We start from the raw sequence: 18728 nt of genomic DNA, 5'->3' as shown, positions 1-18728 counted from the left end.
GAACTGCGATATATTTCTCGGACAGGATGGTGAGTGACTTGGGGGGGAACCTCCGGGTGGTGGTGTTCTCATGTATCTGCTGCCCTTGTCGTTCTGGATGGTATAGGCCATGGGTTTAGAAGGTGCTGCCTTAGGAACCTTGGTGAGCTGTTGCAATGCATCTTGTAGATGGTGCACACGGTGCCACTGTACATCGGTGGCATTAGACAAAGAGTCGCCCTCAGCACTGTTTGTTGTGCTTTGCGGATGGAAAGGTACCTGAATGAATCGTCGATAGTGAGCTGTCAATAATGGGGCCAGAACATTTCTGCTGTCTGGCACCAACCGTCGTGACCTTGGGCTTTCCTGATTGTAAATGAAGTGCTCTCATAGACTTAGGGAGGGATTTTCCGGCCGCGCTCGCTCCAAGACCAGAATATCCCACCCGAGGTCAATGGATCTTTGCACGGTCCACCTCCCCGCCCACTACAATTCCCATGGCGGGCAGGACAGGAAAATTTGATTTGATTTGATTTATTATTGTCACATGTATTAACATACAGTGAAAAGTATTGTTTCTTGTGCGCTATACAGACAAAGCATACCTTTCATAGAGAAGGAAAGGAGAGGGTGCAGAATGTAGTGTTACAGTCACAGCTCGGGTATAGAGAAAGATCATCTTAATGCGAGGTAGGTCCATTCAAAAGTCTGACAGCAGCAGGGAAGAAGCTGTTCTTGCGTCAGTTGGTACGTGATCTCAGACTTTTGTATATTTTTCCCGACGGAAGAAGGTGGAAGAGAGAATGTCTGGGGTGCGTGGGGTCCTTAATTATGCTGGCTGCTTTTCCAAGGCAGTGGGAAATGTAGACAGTGTCAATGGATGGGAGGCTGGTTTGCGTGATGGTTTGGGCTACATTCACAACTTTTTATAGTTTCTTGCGGTCTTGGGCAGAGCAGGAGCTATACCAAGCTGTGATACAACCAGAAAGAATGCTTTCTATGGTGCACCTGTAAAAATTGGTGAGAGTCGCAGCTGACATGCCAAATTTCCTTAGTCTTCTGAGAAAGCAGAGGCATTGGTGGGGCTTTCTTAATTATAGTGTCAGCAAATTCTGCCCTTTTTGTTGGAAACCTCTCTCAACGTTTGTTGACTAAGCATCACTGGAACCGTGTAACACTTGTTTTCTCTGTCTGTTCTCCCTCCCCTATAGCTCACTTGTACAAGTGCACCGCTCTGCGGGAGAGCTGCGGACTGTGTCTGAAAGCTGATCCAAAGTTTGAGTGTGGCTGGTGCGTACTGGAGAAGAAGTGCATGCTCCGGCAGGACTGCCAGGCTCCAGCTAGCAACTGGATGCACCAGCGCAGCACAAACAGCAGATGCACCGACCCCAAGATCACCAAGGTACGTCACTGTCACTACCTTCAACTTGACAAGTAAATTAACCAGCCTTGTGGTGGGAGTGTCCAGCATTTGTTGTCCATCCCTAATTGTCCTCGGGTGAGGTGCCAACAATGGAGTCGCTTGCTCGGCCGTTTCAGAGGGCAGTTCATGGTCAACCACATTGCTGTGGCTCTGGAGTCACATGTAGGCCAGACTGGGTGTAGAATAGAATCCCTACAGTGCAGAAGGAGGCCATTCAACCCATTGAGTCTTCACCGACCACAATCCCACCCAGGCCCTATCCCCATAATTCCATGCATTTACCCTGCTAATCCCCCTGACACTAAGGGGCAATTTAGCACGGCCAATCCTCCTAACCAGCACGGATTTCACAGTAACGTCAGTCTTTTGGACTGTGGGAGGAAACCGGAGCACCCGGAGGAAACCCACGCAGACACGGAGAGAATGTACAGACTCCGTACAGACAGTGACCCAAGCCGGGAATTGAACCCAGGTCCCTGGCGCTGTGAGGCAGCAGCGCGAACCACTGTGCCACCGTGCTGGGTAAGGGTGGCAGACTTCTTTCCCTCATGGACCAGATGGGCTTTGATGTCAATTTAGTCATTTTGTGATCAGAGTGACTGAGACGGGGACATTTTAATTCCAGATTTGATTAATTCATTGCATTTGAATTCCCAGTAACGAGGTGGGATTTGAACCTTACCATTGTGCCTCTGTCCCCGACTGGTGAGTGGCACCAACAAACCACCCCAGATCAAAAACATGGGGGAAGAAATTTAAACCAAGGCCCCTTGGGTAACAAATTCTGGTGTGGAGATGCCGGCGTTGGACTGGGGTAAACACAGTAAGAGGTTTAACAACACCAGGTTAAAGTCCAACAGGTTTATTTGGTAGCAAAAGCCACACAAGCTTTCGGAGCTGCAAGCCCCTTCTTCAGGTGAGTGGGAATTCTGTTCACAAACAGAGCTTATAAAGACACAGACTCAATTTACATGAATAATGGTTGGAATGCAAATACTTACAACTAATCAAGTCTTTAAGAAACTATCTGTAACCCCCACAGAGTTTCACTGGCTGTCTTGTCTGGAGACAATACACATCTTTTTAGCCTGTCTTGATGCTCTCTCCACTCACATTGTTTTGTTTCTTAAAGACTTGATTAGTTGTAAGTATTCGCATTCCAACCATTATTCATGTAAATTGAGTCTGTGTCTTTATATGCTCTGTTTGTGAACAGAATTCCCACTCACCTGAAGAAGGGGCTTGCAGCTCCGAAAGCTTGTGTGGCTTTTGCTACCAAATAAACCTGTTGGATTTTAACCTGGTGTTGTTAAACCTCTTACTGTAACAAATTCTGGTGCAGGGGGGAAAAAGGATGTGTCAGGTACTGAAAGTTTCACTCGAGATGATGGAGCCGTTCTCACCCATCACGGGACCAGGGTACCTGAAGGAATAATGTGACAGCGTCTTGGTCACAGTGAACACAACAGTGTGACAAAGCCCACCTATTTATTCATGTGGCCCACATTCAGACCATTGCTAGACTACTAATGCTGTCCCAGTTAGTTCACAGCCCTGAGGATATGAACAATGGCCAAATTAGTGAATTGGTTTGTATTTGAAAGGCAGTAAAAATACATCAAAGCACCGATTTTTTAAAATCGAGAGACAGCAATTTATGTCACTGACGAAGGTTCATCCAGACTCAAAGGTCGGCTCTGTCCTCTCCCCACAGATGCTGTCAGACCTGCTGAGCTTTTCCAGCATTTTCTGTTTTTGTTTTAGATTCCACCATCCACAGTATATTTGCTGTTAGCAATTTGCGTCTATTTAGTAACTGTACCATCTCAAAGTACCACGCTTAAACGCTACCATCTCAGTCCAAAGATGTGCGGGCTAGGTTGATTGGCCATTCTAAGTTGCCCCTTATTGTCCCAGGGTGCATAGGTTAGCGGGATTAGTGGGTAAATATATGGGGATAGGGCCTGGGTGGGATTGTGGTTGGTGCAGACTTGATGGGCCGAATGGCCTCTTCCTGCACTGTAGGATTCTATGATTCTATGATTCAAAGCGCCATGTTTAGGGCGGCACGATGGCAAGGTGGTTAGCACTGCTGCCTCACAGCGCCAGGGACCCGGGTTCGATTCCCGGGTTGGGTCACTGTCTGTGTGGAGTTTGCACGTTCTCCCCCTGTCTGCGTGGGTTTCCTCCGGGTGCTCCGGTTTCCTCCCACATTCTGAAAGATGTGCTGGTTCGGGTGCATTGAACCGAACAGGTGCCGGACTGTGGCGACTGGGAGAATTTCACAGTAACTTAATTGCAGTGTTAATGTAATCCTTACTTGTGACGAATAGATTAACTTTACTTTAAACTGTACCATCTCAGATGCAGTATAACGTGGATAAATGTGAGGTTATCCACTTTGGTAGCAATAACAGGAAGACAGATTATTACTTGTGTAAATTGGGAGAGGTGGATACTCAATGAGTCCTTGGTGTCCTCGTGTTATCAGCTGCTGAAAGTAGGCGTGCAGTAAAGAAGGCAAATGATATATTGGCCTTCATAGTGAGAAAATGTGAGTGTAGGGGTAGAGATGCTTTATCACAATTGTACAGGGCTTTGGTGAGGCCACACATGGGAGTATTGTGTGCTGTTCTGGTGTCCTTATCTAAGGAAGGATGTCCTTGCTATAGAGGCAGTACAGCAAAGGTTTACCAGGCTGATTCGTGGGATGGCAGGTCTGTCATATGAGGAGAGACTAAGTTGGTTAGGATTATATTCACTGGAATTTAGAAGAGTGAGGGGGGATCTCATTGAAACTTATAAAATTCTAGCAGGGTTAGACAGGGTAGATTCAAAAAGAATGTTCCCATTGGTGGGGGAGTCCAGAACTAGGGGCTCGTGTGTCATGGACTCAGCTGAAATCCGAGCCTTCAACAAACAGCACCCCAAAAAAAGCAGGTTAGCTGGTCTTTGTCGCTGTGCTGTGTGTGGGAGCTTGCTTTGTGCAAATTGGGTGCTGCATTTCTGACATTTCTACAGTGAATGCACCTCAAAAGTATTTTCTTGGCCTTTGGGACGTCCAATGGTTATGAAAGGCACGGTGGCACAGTGGTAGCGCTGCTGCTTCACAGCGCCGGGGACCCTGGTTCGATTCCCGGTTTGGGTCACTGTCAGTGCAGAGTTTGAACATTCTCCCCATGTCTGCATGGGCGGTGCTCCGGTTTCCTCCCGCAATAGTTTGAGGATAAGCAGTAAACCTTTTAGAACTGAGGTGAGGAGAAATTTCTTCACCCAGAGAGTGGTGAATGTGTGGAATTCACTACCACAGAAAGTAGCTGAGGCCAAAACATTGTGTGATTTCAAGAAAAAAAATAGATATAGCTCTTGGAGCTAAAGGGATCAAGGGATATGGGGGGAAGGGGGGGATCAGGATATTGAATTTGATGATCAGCCATGATCAAGATGAATGGTGGAGAAGGCTCGAAAGGTCGAATGGCCTCCTCCTGCTTCTCTGTAGGAAGAATGTACCTTTGTATTCTATCTTTCAAGCCATCAAAGTATATCAAAAAGAGCCCATTTTGAAGTGTAGTCACTACTGTAGCTGTTGTTTTACTCATTCATGGGATGTGGGCCCATCCTGAATTACCCTTGACCTGAGGACATTTTAAGAGTCGACCACATTGCTGTGGGTCCGGGCACGCGTGTCGTGGACTCAGCTGAAATCTGAGCCTTCAATAAACATCACCCCAAAAAAAGCAGATTAGCTGGTCTTTGTCGCTGTGCTGTGTGTGGGAGCTTGCCTTGTGTAAATTGGCTGCTGCATTTCTGACATTTCTACAGTGAATGCACCTCAAAAGTATTTAATTGGCCTTTGGGACGTCCAATGGCTGTGAAAGGCATGGTGGCACAGTGGTTAGCGCTGCTGCTTCACAGCACCAGGGACCCTGGTTCGATTCCCGGTTTGGGTCATTGTCATTGCAGAGTTCGCACATTCTCCACCACCAACGATTTCCTCCCGCAATCTAAAAGTGTGCAGATTGGGTGGATTGGCCATGCTAAATACACGGGGTTGCATGGATAGGGCACAGGTAGACAGGCCTGAATACAATCCTCTTTTGTAGAGAGTCAGTGCAGACTCGATGGGCTGAATGGCCTCCTTCTGCCCTCTGGATTTTATGGTTTTGTCATTGTCTGTGAATGAAGCAGGTTTTTAATCGATTCTGTAACACGGCAGATTGAATACAGCAATGATTTCGCTAATTGTAATGAAAAATTTATTTCCCTCTCTGTGCCATTCATTCGCTTCCTTCCCTGTGTATGAAGTGTTTTTTTTAAAGTACTGGATGGCATCTTTTAAAATTTTCCCTTCTGTCAACGAATAGCCTCGATTGTAAAGTTTTAAATTTCAGCCTTGTTTTTGAAGTGTTTTTTTTTTCAGTCTTTGAGTTGAGGGATGTTGGAACTTGCGAAGAGAGTTTGGGGGCATTGTGGATTGGAAAAGAGCAACATTGACAGCTACACAAATTCAGTTACCCGAGGGGAGAGTTCGTTCTTGGGAGAGTTCTATGACTTTTAAAAGCAAAGGAATGGTTGCCCCCCAGAAACTAATTATCTAGCAAGCAGAATTTCTGCTTCTGTACTTTCCATCTGAGGCCTTGGGGCGTGATACTTTATTTTCTTGCTGTCTCTGTTTCCACTTGTTCTGTTGTTGGCAGAACATTTTCAGCTTGTCGTCTGATGTTGTGCAAAAGGACCATCTGGTGCAGAGACCTGGGGGAGTCTCCACGTTCTGCAGGTCTGGAGAGCGCATTTCCCTCACACCCTTCTGTTGCCTCCTGGTGATACCTGCAAGCTCCTCTATGGTTGAGGTTTGCAGGGGTGCCAGATGCTGGCAGCACCCGCTCTCTGCCATCTTCAAAGGGACATCTGGCGCTTGCCAAGCTTGGCAAATTTAGAGGGAGTGGGAATGTCTTGGCTCACCTTTCTCGATGGACCTCTGACCCTTGTGAGCAGATTCACAAAGAGTTGTTACAGTGCAAAAGGAGGCCGTTCAGCCCATCGAGTCTGCAGTGAATCTCCACCCAAGCCCTATCTCCGTGGCCCCATGTACTTACCCAGCTAATCCCCCTACCTTTGACATCTTGGGACACTAAGGGGCAATTTAGCATGGCCAACCCACTCAATCTGCACATAGAGTCATAGCGGTTTACAGCATGGAAACAGGCCCTTTGGCCCAACTTGTATGTACCATCCAATTTTTTACCACTAAGCTAGTCCCAATTGCCCGCGTTTGGCCCATATCCCTTTATACCCATCTTACACATGTAACTGTCTAATTGCTTTACAAAAGACAAAATTATATGCGCCTCTACTACTGCCTCTGGCAGCTTGTTCTAGACATTCGCCACCCTCTGTGTGAAAAAAATTGCCCCTCTGGACCCTTTTGTATCTCTCCCTTCTCACCTTAAACCTATGTCCTCTAGTTTTAGACTTCCTTACCTTTGGACTATCTACCTTATCTATGCCCCTCATTATTTTATAGACTTCTGGACATTTTTGGGAGGAAACTGGAGCAGCCGGAGGAAATCCGCGCAGACACTAACCACTGTGCCACCGTGCCGTTCCTCCTGTTTGCTTTTTTTGCAAACCTGAAAAATACTGTCCAAAACCCTTTGAGACGTCTCGTGTATGAGAACCCAGATGAAGGGAAGAGAAGTCCTGTTTCTGAGCTGTAATTTTCTATGGTTCTATAAATGCGGGGTCACTTTTAACATTTAAGAAAAACTTGGACGGGTTCATGGATGAGAGGGGTGTGGAGGGATATGGTCCAAGTGCAGGTCAGTGGGACTAGGCAAAAAATGGTTCGGCACAGACAAGAAGGACCAAAAGGCCTGTTTCTGAGCTGTAATTTTCTATGGTTCTATGGTTCTAAGTCCTCACAAGGTATGAAGGTGCTTTGAGAGGGTGCAGAGGAGACTTACCAGAATTGTTCCAGGGATTAGAGGTTGAGATGCATAGAATTCTTAGGGGCCTTGACGGGGTAGATGCTGAGAGATGCACATACATAAGTCCTGCCCAGGAAGTGCGGGTTAGGTTGATTGACCATGCAAAATTACCCCTTAGTGTACCCTTAGTGGGACTAGCAGGGTAAATACATGGGGTTATGGGGATAGGGCCTGGGTGGGATAGTTTTTGGTGCAGACTCGATGGGCCAAATAGCCTCTTTCTGCACTGTGGGGATTAACAAAGAACAAAGACCAAAACAATTACAGCACAGGAACAGGCTCTTTGGCCCTCCAAGCCTGCACCCACCATGATTCTATGACAAACTCATCCTCCTCTTCAAAAATGCTGCTCATATGTTCACCTGAGAGAGAGAAAACACATCGTCACCAGCGGCACAGTGGTTAGCACTGCTGCCTCACAGCTCCAGGGACCCGGGTTCAATTCCGACCTCGGGTCACCGTCTGTGCGGAGTCAGCACATTCTCCCCGTGTCCATGTGGCTTTCCTCCGGGTGCTCCGGTTTCCTCCCACAGTCTGAAAGACGTGCTGGTTAAGTGTATTGGCCGTGCTAAATTCTCCCTCAGTGTACCCAAACAGGCGCCGGAGTGCGGCGGCTAGGGGATTTTCACAGTAACTTCATTGCAGTGTTAATGTAAGCCTACTTGTGATGCTAAACTTTAAACCCTCGCTGTAACATTCCATCTGAAAGTGGGAACTTCTGGCAGTGCAGCACACCCGCAGTATTGCAGTGGAATGTCGGCCTGGATTTCGGCTTCAAGTAGATCAAGTCTCTCGCTTGCAACTTTCAGAAATCTGGGGTTAAAAGTATTTGTTTGCACAGTCTCTGTGAATCGCATTTTTCATCACAGAAATTGAAATTAAACATTGTCTCGAGAGTGTACACCCACTGGCTAGCTCGCTTCAAAAAGATTCATAAATAATCACATTGCCATGTTCAAGACATGGGGCTGGATTTTCCGACCGCGCTTGCCTCAAGGCTGGAAATTCCCACCTAAGGTCAACAGACATTTGCATGGTACTCCCTCGCCCGCTATGATTCCCGTGGCGGGTGGGACGGGAAAATTCTGCCCACGAATCTGGCCGTAGCTGACCACTTGTCACACAAACTTCACCGTGCATTGATTCTCTCACACTGTCCTCCTATCAGACATTTCTTTAGCCAGAGAGTGGTGAATCTGTAGAATTCATTGCTGCAGAAGGCTGTGGAGGCCAGGGTCATTGAGTGTCTTTAAGGCAGAGATAGATAGGTTCTCGATTAGTAAGGGGATCAGGGGTTATGGGGAAAAGGCGGGAGAATGGGGATGAGGAACGTATCAGCCATGATTGATTGGCGAAGCAGACCTCTTGGGCTGAATGGCCTAATTCTGCTCCTATATCTTATGGTCCTGTGTCAGTGCTGAGAAAACAGGTAACTGCTTTAGCCAATGTTCAGGAATCGAGCATGGGTGGAAGTGGGGAAGGATTAGCTTGCTTGCAAACAGCAATTTATCTTCCTCTCTTACTTTACCTCTTTCTCTCTCCAGATCTCTCTCTCGTTCTCGTTCTCTGCTGCCCTCTCTCTCTCTCTCGAGCCCTCGCCCTTCTTCTTGTCTATTCCTTCCTTCTCCCCTCTTGTGAGGCAGGGCCTGATTTCCGTTCCTCTGCTCCAGTTCCCGCGGCAGGGCATTTGAAATGGGGAGTTTGAAGCCACGTCGTATCACTGGACCAGCCTCATCTGCATCTCGTTGTAAACAATTTCAGCACTCCCCTGTTGGGAGTTACCAATCTATTCTTCAACAGATGTACAGTTAAGTGGGACTTAAATGCATCCCATATATCCCACTTATAATGCAAGCAGACCTTGTCTTGCTATATTGGCTCCAGTCTCCTCTCAGCTAGAGTTACAAGAGGCAGCACAATGCCTGACTCGCAGGATACAGCTGTATGTCGCATGAATACTTGGCGTTCAAAGCGATGTAAAATTACCTATAATTATACTATTATTGTTATTACGAGGCCGTTACAGCTCTACTCATCAGTCATAATATTTGCTTTGTCAAGCTACACCTGTCTTTCCATTATGAATAATTCTGCCTAATGAATCACGTTTCCATGCATCTCAGTAACCATGACACTTCAAATAGACCGAAGTCATCTCGCTTGACAGGGTGAGCCACGCTGGATTGGTTACAGGAAAAGAAGGCCAGCCCTACCCCGGGAATAATCCATCCCTGGCTTTGGCCTTCGCCATGTCCAAACTGATTGTCAGACCCTGCCAGATGCAGCAGATGTCCGTAAATTGGATCAGTGCTTCTTTCTGTGAGCGGGCCCCGTGGGGAACTTTGGGTTTGAATCCCAGGCTGGTTACAAGATGAAGCTTGTCACCTGATTAGCCAGTTCCCTCCCTGATCCCCAATCCGGTCTGGCCACACTTTCTAACTTTCCTTCTCACTTCACATTTATCTCTGTCACTCTTTATCTTTCTCTCACTTCCTGTCTCTCCCTCTCTCTGATCTGGGATTTACAAGGGCTCACGATCAAATCTTGATTGTTTCCTGCTCTGCAATTTTTCTTTCTCAAAAAGCATGTTTCATATTTTTTATTGGCTCCAATTTGTGGAACAGGAACTGTTTTTCCTTACACTTCCCGTGGCCTGTGAGCCTGGCTGGCTCGGACAGGACTAGGCCCATCCCATTTGGCCTTGAGAACCACAGAATCCCTACAGTGCAGAAGGAGGCCGATCGGCCCATCGAGTCTGCATTGACTCTCTGACAGAGCATCTTACCCAGGTCCTTTCACTTTAACCCCACATATTTACCCCACAAATCCCCCTGACCTGCACATCTTGGGACGCTAAGTGACAATTTAGCATGGCCAATCCACACCTAACCTGCACATCTTTGGAATCATAGAATCCTACAGTGCAGAAGGAGGCCATTCAGCCCATCGAGTCTGCACCGACCACAACCCCATCCTGGCTCTATCCCCATAACCCCACACATTTACCCTCGCTAGTCCCTCTGACACTAAGGGACAATTTAGCACGGCCAATGCACCTAACCCACACATCGTTGGGCTATGGGAGGAAATTGGAGCACCCGGGGGAAACCCACACACACACAGGGAGGACATGCAAACTCTACACAGACAGTGACCCGAGGTTGGAATTGAACCCGGGTCCCTGGCGCTGTGAGATACTCAGCGTCTCTGTTCATGCATTGGCGTCAATTGGCACTTGACACTCCAACATTGCAGCATGGCCTCAGTGGCACCCTGAGCTGTCAGCACTGCTGCCTCACAGCGCCAGGGACCCGGGTTCAAGTCCAGCCTTGGGCGACTGTCTGTGTGGAGTTTACACATGCTCCCCATCTGTGTGGGTTTCCTCCGGGTGCTCCGGTTTCCTCCCACACTCCAAAGATGTGCAGATTAGGTGCATTGGCCATGCTGTATTACCCCTTAATGTCCCAAGGTGTGTAGGTTAGGGCGATTAATGGGTAAATATGTGGGGTTACGGGGATAGGAGCTGGCGGGATTGTTGTTGGCGCAGACTCGATGGACCGACTGGCTTCCTTCTGCTTTGTAGGGATTCTATGATTCACTGAGTGGAAGTCTGAGCGCTTGTAGCATTTCAGATTGGATGATGCAAGAGGTTACATGGCAATGCCAAACACTTACAGACATGGTCAGATCAGTCAGGGCTCGTATCTTCCCAGTGGAGGTGCTGTGTGAGTTGATTATAAATCATGGGGGCGATTCTCCCATTCCGCTACACTGTGTTTTTAGTGCAATGGGCCGGGAGACTCCAGTGGCTGCGATTCACGTGATTCACGTTGGGCGTCTGGGCCTCCACGCGTCTCCCAGCGCCGGATTTCCGGAACCGTCAGCTCCGCGCCGGAAATCAGCGCGGAGCTGCCTAATATATGCAGCAGGTAATTTTAATTTAATTTAAATCCTGTTAGCGGGCCCAGGACTGAAATCTCCGGGCCTGCTAGCCTCTACCCCCCACCCCCCCCCCTCCAAGAGTATGCTATAGCCCCCCACTGCAGGGAACTAGTGGCCCGACCCTGCTGGAGTGAAGGAGTGGGGGGGGGCAATCGAAGTCCCCCAGAGGGTTGGGCGCTGGGGGGGGGGTGCTGCCTTAGCATTGACACCTTGGCACTGCCAGCCTGGGCCCTTGGCATTGTCCATGGGGCAAAGTGCAAATGCCCAGGGGGCATCTTGGCACTGACCATCGGGCATCAGGCAGTGCCAAAGGGACGGAGCTTGATGGGGGCGGGGCCTCTGGGGGATGGTCGGTGGGGGTCGTGGGGTCCCCCTGCCTCTCTGCAGTTGGGATTGGTGGGAGAGGGAGGGACGGAGGCCAGTGATTGGGACTGGCCATCAGGGTGGGTTGCTGCACAGAGGAGTCGAGGGGGGTGCTTGGTGTCACTGCGTTGTGGGCTCGGACTTGTTATGAGGAGAGGCTGAGTAGACTGGGGCTATACTCATTGGAATTCAGAAGAATGAGGGGAGATCTTATAGAAACATATAAGATTATGAAGGGAATAGATAAGATAGAAGCAGGGAAGTTGTTTCCACTGGCGGGTGAAACTAGAACTAAGGGGCACGGCCTCAAAATAAGGGGGAGCAGATTTAGGACTGAGTTGAGGAGGAACTTCTTCACCCAAAGGGTTGTGAATCTGTGGAATTCCCTGTCCATTGAAGCAGTTGAAGCTACCTCATTGAATGTTTTTAAGGCAAGGAAAGATGCATTTTTGAACAGTAAAGGAATTAAGGGTTATGGTGAGCGGGTGGGTAAATGGAGCTGAGTCCACAAAAAGATCAGCCATGATCTTATTGAATGGCGGAGCAGGCTCGAGGGGCCAGATGGCCCACTCTTGCTCCTAGTTCTTATATTCTTATGTTCTGAAGAGACTTGGCAAGTGGGGAGGGTGAGGGAGGATGGGAGGGATGGGAGGAAACAGGGTGGAAGAAGCAAAGGGTTAATGAGAGGAAATGAGAATGATGGCTATTATCCACCTGGAAATTTTGCACCGATAGAAATCATAGAAACCCTACAGTGCAGAAGGAGGCCATTCGGCCCATCGAGTCTGCACCGACCACAATCCCACCCAGGCCCTACCCCCACATATTTACCCGCTAATCCCTCTAACCTACGCATCCCAGGACTCTAAGGGGCAATTTTTAACCTGGCCAATCAACCTAACCCGCACATCTTTGGACTGTGGGAGGAAACCGGAGCACCCGGAGGAAACCCACGCAGACACGGGGAGAATGTGCAAACTCCACACAGACAGTGACCCGAGCCGGGAATCGAACCCGCGACCCTGGAGCTGTGAAGCAGCAGTGCTAACCACTGTGCTACCGTGCCGCCCTTGTGTGAAGGGGTCCTCATGGGCTCAGGACCCCGTTTTGGTTCTGGCCATGGGTCTACCTCGCTTGTCCGATATCCAGGTCATTCCTTCATTTTGTATCTTTGATAAGTTGTAGACCATCAAGCTATCCCTCTTACCCTTCAAAGCTCTGCACCAGATTCCTCAGTGATTCTGGGCCCTTGTATTCCATTACCTGGTGTGGGGGGCGTTTTTACCATTGTGTGGCCTTCTGTCCTTCTAAATGTCCTGGGTCTTGTTTACTACCCTTGGGCTGTGGCATTCATAAATTCATAAGACATAGGAGCAGAATTAGGCCATTCGGCCCATCGAGTCCGCTCCGCCATTCGATCATGGCTGATATGCTCCTCATCCACATTTTCCTGCCTTCTGCCCATAACCCTTCAACCCATTACCAATTAAAAATCTGTCTAACTCCTCCTTAAATTTACTCACTGTCCCAGCATCCACCGCACTTTGGGGCAGCGAATTCCACAGATTCACAACCCTTTGGGAGAAGTAGTTTCTCCTCAACTCTGTTTCAAATTTGCTACCCTTTGTCCTAAGACAATGACTTCGTGTCCTAGAATGTCCCACAAGAAGAAGCGTCCACTCCACGTCTACTTTATCCATACCTTTTATCATCTTATACACCTCAATTTGATCTCCCCTCATCCTCCTCAATTCCAGAGAGTATCGGCTTAAACTATTCAATCTTTCTTCATACGACAAACCCGTTATCTCTGGAATCAATCCAGTGAACCTCCTCTGAATTGCCTCCAATACCACTGCATTCACACATGTGCAGGAGCTGGACTACTGGCATTCTTGACTCTCTTCCCGATTCCGCTGTCCACAAGAGGGGGATCTTTTCTTTAATGATGCAACATGGAGGTGCCACCCCCGCACGGGGAGAGTTATGCGAACGCCGCAGGTACTAGTGTCCTCCGTCAAATGTTGACTTGCGTTTTTTGAGTTCAGGTTCTCAACTCTGCATCTTTCCATTCACAGTTGGTGCCAGAGACTGGGCCCAAGGAAGGTGGAACCAGGCTGACGATTACAGGAGTGAATCTGGGCTTGACCTTCTCCGAAATCCGCAACGGAGTGCACATCGGACGGGTCCGTTGCATCCCGATTCAAGAGGAGTACATCAGCGCTGAGCAGTAAGTGTGTAGGATCGTGTTGCCACCGTACCTGTCCCTCAATCAGACTGAATAAGACCCAGCTTTGGAGGCGAGATGGTGAACTTTACTGGATTGTGCTCATTTCATAGAATGATAGAATCCGTACAGTGCAGCAGGAGGCCATTCAGCCCATCAAGCCTGCACTGACAACAAATCAGGCCCTCTTCCCGTAACCCCACATATTTACCCTGCTAATCCCCCTGACACTAAGGGACAATTTAGCATGGCCAATCCACCTAGCCTGCACATCTTTGGACTGTGGGAGGAAACCGGAGCACCCGGAGGAAACCCACGCAGACACGGGGAGAACGTGCAAACTCCTCACAGACAGTGACCCGATTGATGAAGGCGAGTGTCCCGAATGGAGGCTTGATGTCAAAGGGGAAAAGACAGAGGAAAACAATGAATTAAAGAGAAGATTCGATGGCTCGTTTAGAGTCAAAAGAGTCCTAGAGGTTTACAGCATGGAAACAGGCCCTTCAGCCCAAGTTGTCCAAGTTGCCCTTTTATTTTAACCACTAAGCTCGTCCCAATTGCCCGCGTTTGGCCCATATCCCTCTATACCCATCTTACCCAAGTAACTGTCTAAATGCTTTTTAAAAGACAATATTGTACCCACCTCTACTACTACCTCTGGCAGCTCGTTCCAGACACTCACCACCCTCTGTGTGAAAAAGTTGCTCCTCTGGACCCTTTTGTAACTCTCGCTCTCATCTTAAATCTTTTTTTTTAAAGTTGACTTATATAGTGTCACAAATAGACTTACATTAATACTGCAGTGAAGTTACTGTGAAAATCCCCAAGTCGCCACACTCCGGCGCCTGTTCGGGTACACTGAGGGAGAATTTAGCATGGCCAATGCACCAAACCAGCACGTCTTTCAGACTGTGGGAAGAAACTGGAGCACCCAGAGGATACCCATGCAGACACGGGTAGAACGTGCAAACTCCGCACAGACAGTGACCCAAGCTGGGAATCGAATCTAGGTCCCTGGCGCTGTGAGGCAGCAGTGTTAAGCACTGTACCACCATGACGCCCCATGAGTTCTTGACTTCCTCTGGCTCGGGGTGTGAGATGAGGATGGTGGGAAATGCATGGCCTGTACTCACAAGTGCCAACATAATCTATTTGTGATTTTTTTGGCACTGGAGATGGGGCCAGTGTCATATCCCAAACAAAATGCTACCCACAATACAAAATGCTGCCCCAGATCTTCCTCTGAAACTTGCCTCAGGCTCAACAATAAATAGAGCGCAATGAAAATCAGACCCAGGACGCGCTATTTGAATACATCCCAGACAAATATAAAACTGTCACCTGATGACAAACGGGTCCCACATACAATGAATTTAGACTGTTAATCCAGTTCACCCAAATATAGACCAGTGCAAAGTTACACCTAATTCATCATGATTTAGTCGTATTACTCAGAGATCAAGGGTGGCCTTTGTGGAAAATTGGAAAATATTCAACCAATTATACAAGTGGCATGTCCCTGAGATTGAGAATCAGATTCATCATGTCAGTGAAGAGGGAGCTTTACTCTGTATCTAACCCCGTGCTGTACCTGTCCTGGGAGTGTTTGATGGGGACAGTGTAGAGGGAGCTTTACTCTGTATCTAACCCCGTGCTGTACCTGTCCTGGGAGTGTTTGATGGGGACAGTGTAGCGGGAGCTTTACTCTGTATCTAACCCCGTGCTGTACCTGTCCTGGGAGTGTTTGATGGGGACAGTGTAGAGGGAGCTTTACTCTGTATCTAACCCCGTGCTGTACCTGTCCTGGGTGTGTTTGATGGGGGACAGTGTAGAGGGAGTTTTACTCTGTATCTAACCCTGTGCTGTACCTGTCCTGGGAGTGTTTGATGGGGACAGTGTAGAGGGAGCTTTACTCTGTATCTAACCCTGTGCTGTACCTGTCCTGGGAGTGTTTGATGGGGACAGTGTAGAGGGAGCTTTACTCTGTATCTAACCCCGTGCTGTACCTGTCCTGGGAGTGTTTGATGGGGACAGTGTAGAGGGAGCTTTACTCTGTATCTAACCCCATGCTGTACCTGTCCTGGGAGTGTTTAATGGGGACAGTGTAGAGGGAGCTTTACTCTGTAAGTAACCCTGTGGTTTTGCTGATTTGGAAGTATTGATGTCAGCACTGAGTGACTGAAATGGGAATGTTTTCATTTCCCAGCGTTGCATCCCTCATCTTATGGAGCATAAAATATCCAAATTCTATTTTTAGTGAAGGGGCATTAGGGGAAATGGGAAATGTGGACAACATTGGGATCCTGTAATGGTGCACAGGAAATACATTTCAAACTGGGTCGGGCTGAGTGGGGTCAGTGAGTGCCAAATCTGTATGATCCACTGGAGCAAGCTGAGAGGGGTGATTGAAAGCAGCAGTGCTGGTGAGAGATTAATTGAATTGTTTATTTATTTAATTAGTCAGCTAGTGTGTGTATTTTTTTGGCCTTTACTTTAACAGCAGTTTTTCAAGTTTAAAGTGAAAACTAGAAGTGGGCAGCAAAGGAGTCTGGGAAGGGTTTTTATTTTAACTTTAAAAGTCAGTTACCTGGGAGGTTCCCCCTCATTGATCCACTGGAGCAAGCTGAGAGGGGTGATTGAAAGCAGCAGTGCTGGTGAGAGATTAATTGAATTGTTTATTTATTTAATTAGTCAGCTAGTGTGTGTATTTTTTTGGCCTTTACTTTAACAGCAGTTTTTCAAGTTTAAAGTGAAAACTAGAAGTGGGCAGCAAAGGAGTCTGGGAAGGGTTTTTATTTTAACTTTAAAAGTCAGTTACCTGGGAGGTTCCCCCTCATTGATCCACTGGAGCAAGCTGAGAGGGGTGATTGAAAGCAGCAGTGCTGGTGAGAGATTAATTGAATTGTTTATTTATTTAATTAGTCAGCTAGTGTGTGTATTTTTTTGGCCTTTACTTTAACAGCAGTTTTTCAAGTTTAAAGTGAAAACTAGAAGTGGGCAGCAAAGGAGTCTGGGAAGGGTTTTTTAAGCGCGTGAAGTATAAAAGGTAGGCTGCAGTATACAGCGGGCAGCGTCGGGAGTGGGCAGTGTAGTGTGTGGGAAGCAGAGTGTGAGCTATAAGACTTTGGCTCACAGGGCTTAGGCTGAAAGGGCGAGCAGGGGTGAGTTGAATTCATTTTTGCACTTTCTACCTGGTACTGGCAAGGTATCTAGAGGGGATGGGTGTGCAGGCAGTGCTATGTTCCTCTTGCACTATGTTTGAGGTGAGGGACGACGACAGTGTCCCTACTGATTACACCTGTGGGAAGTGCACCCATCTGCAGCTCCTCCAAAACCGTGTTAGGGAACTGGAGCTGGAGTTGGATGAACTTAGGATCATCAGGGACGCAGAGATGGCCATAGACACAAGCTTTAGGAATACAGTTACTCCGAGGATTGAAAACAGATGGGTGACGGTGAGAGGGGCTGGGAGGAAGCCGTCCGTGCAGGGATCCCCGGTGGTCGTTCCCCTTAGCAACAAGTATTCCACTTTGGATACGGTTGAGGGGGATGACATACCAGTGGGGAGCCGCAGTGAGAGGATCTCCAGCACTGTGTCCGTCTCTGTGGCTCGGGAGGGAAAGGGGGAGAGCGGGAGGGTGATAGTTATTGGGGACTCGTTAGTTAGAGGGATAGATAGGAGGTTCTGTGGCAGCAAAAGGGACTCACGGATGGTATGTTGCCTACCGGATGCCAAGGTCCGTGATGTCTCAGACCGTGTTTTCCAGATTCTGAAGGGGGAGGGGAAACAGTCACAAGTCGTGGTGCACATTGGTACCAATGACATAGGTAAGAGAAGGGACGGGGATTTAAAGCAGGAATTTCTGGAGCTGGGCTGGAAGCTGAGAGCCAAGACGAAACATGTGGTCATCTCTGGTACGTTGCCGGTACCACGTGATAGCGAGTTGAGGAACAGGGAGAGAGTGCAGTTAAATATGTGGTTGCAGGGATGGTGTAGGAGGGAGGGTTTCAGATACGTGGATAATTGGAACACGTTCTGGGGAAGGTGGGACCTGTACAAACAGGACGGGGTGCACCTGAACCAGAGGGGCACCAATATCCTCGGAGGGAAATTTGTTACGGCTCTTCAGGGGGGTTTAAACTAATTTGTCAGGGGAGTGGGAAAGGGAGTTGTAGTCCAGAAGTCAGTGAGGGTGGTGAGGTATTGGGGAAGGTATCAGGGTCAAGGGTGGGTACTGGTAGACAGGAAGGTGGGTTGAAGTGTGTCTACTTCAATGCAAGGAGCATCCGGAACAAGGTAGATGAACTTGGGGCGTGGATTGGTACTTGGGACTACGATGTTGTGGCCATTACGGAGACGTGGGTAGAACAAGGACAGGAATGGTTGTTGGACGTTCCGGGGTATAGATGTTTCAGTAAGTGTAGGGAAGCTGGTAAAAGAGGTGGAGGAGTGGCATTGTTAATCAAGGATAGTTTAACGGCTGCGGAAAGGCACTTCGTGGGGGATCTGCACACTGAGGTAATATGGGCTGAAGTTAGAAATAGGAAAGGAGCGGTCACGTTGCTAGGAGTTTACTATAGGCCCCCAAATAGTAATAGAGATGTGGAGGAAGAAATTGCTAAGCAGATTATGGATATGTGTGGGGGTCACAGGGTAATTGTCATGGGGGACTTTAACTTTCCAAATATTGATTGGAACCTTTGTAGGTCAAATAGTTTGGATGGGGCAGTTTTTGTGCAGTGTGTGCGGGAGGGTTTCCTGACACAATATGTGGATGGGCCGACTAGAGGTGAGGCCACATTGGAT

General features: G+C 48.2%; 1 protein-coding gene across 1 annotated transcript in view; it reads left to right on the top strand.

Annotated features, from left to right (window-relative positions):
* LOC144491732 (plexin-A1-like) overlaps positions 1-18728 on the top strand; it is a 524825-nt gene that overhangs the window by 387392 nt on the left and 118705 nt on the right. Inside the window, exons 12-13 of the mRNA XM_078209962.1 lie at positions 1191-1381; positions 13773-13924. Coding sequence (XP_078066088.1) covers positions 1191-1381; positions 13773-13924 — 343 coding nt within the window. The remainder of the gene's footprint in view (positions 1-1190; positions 1382-13772; positions 13925-18728) is intronic.

The sequence above is a fragment of the Mustelus asterias genome, chromosome 3, assembly GCF_964213995.1.
Source record: "Mustelus asterias chromosome 3, sMusAst1.hap1.1, whole genome shotgun sequence".
In the NCBI taxonomy this organism is placed as follows: domain Eukaryota; kingdom Metazoa; phylum Chordata; class Chondrichthyes; order Carcharhiniformes; family Triakidae; genus Mustelus; species Mustelus asterias.
Note: the sequence above shows the minus strand (reverse complement) of the source record. Positions and strands in the feature narration are given on the sequence as shown.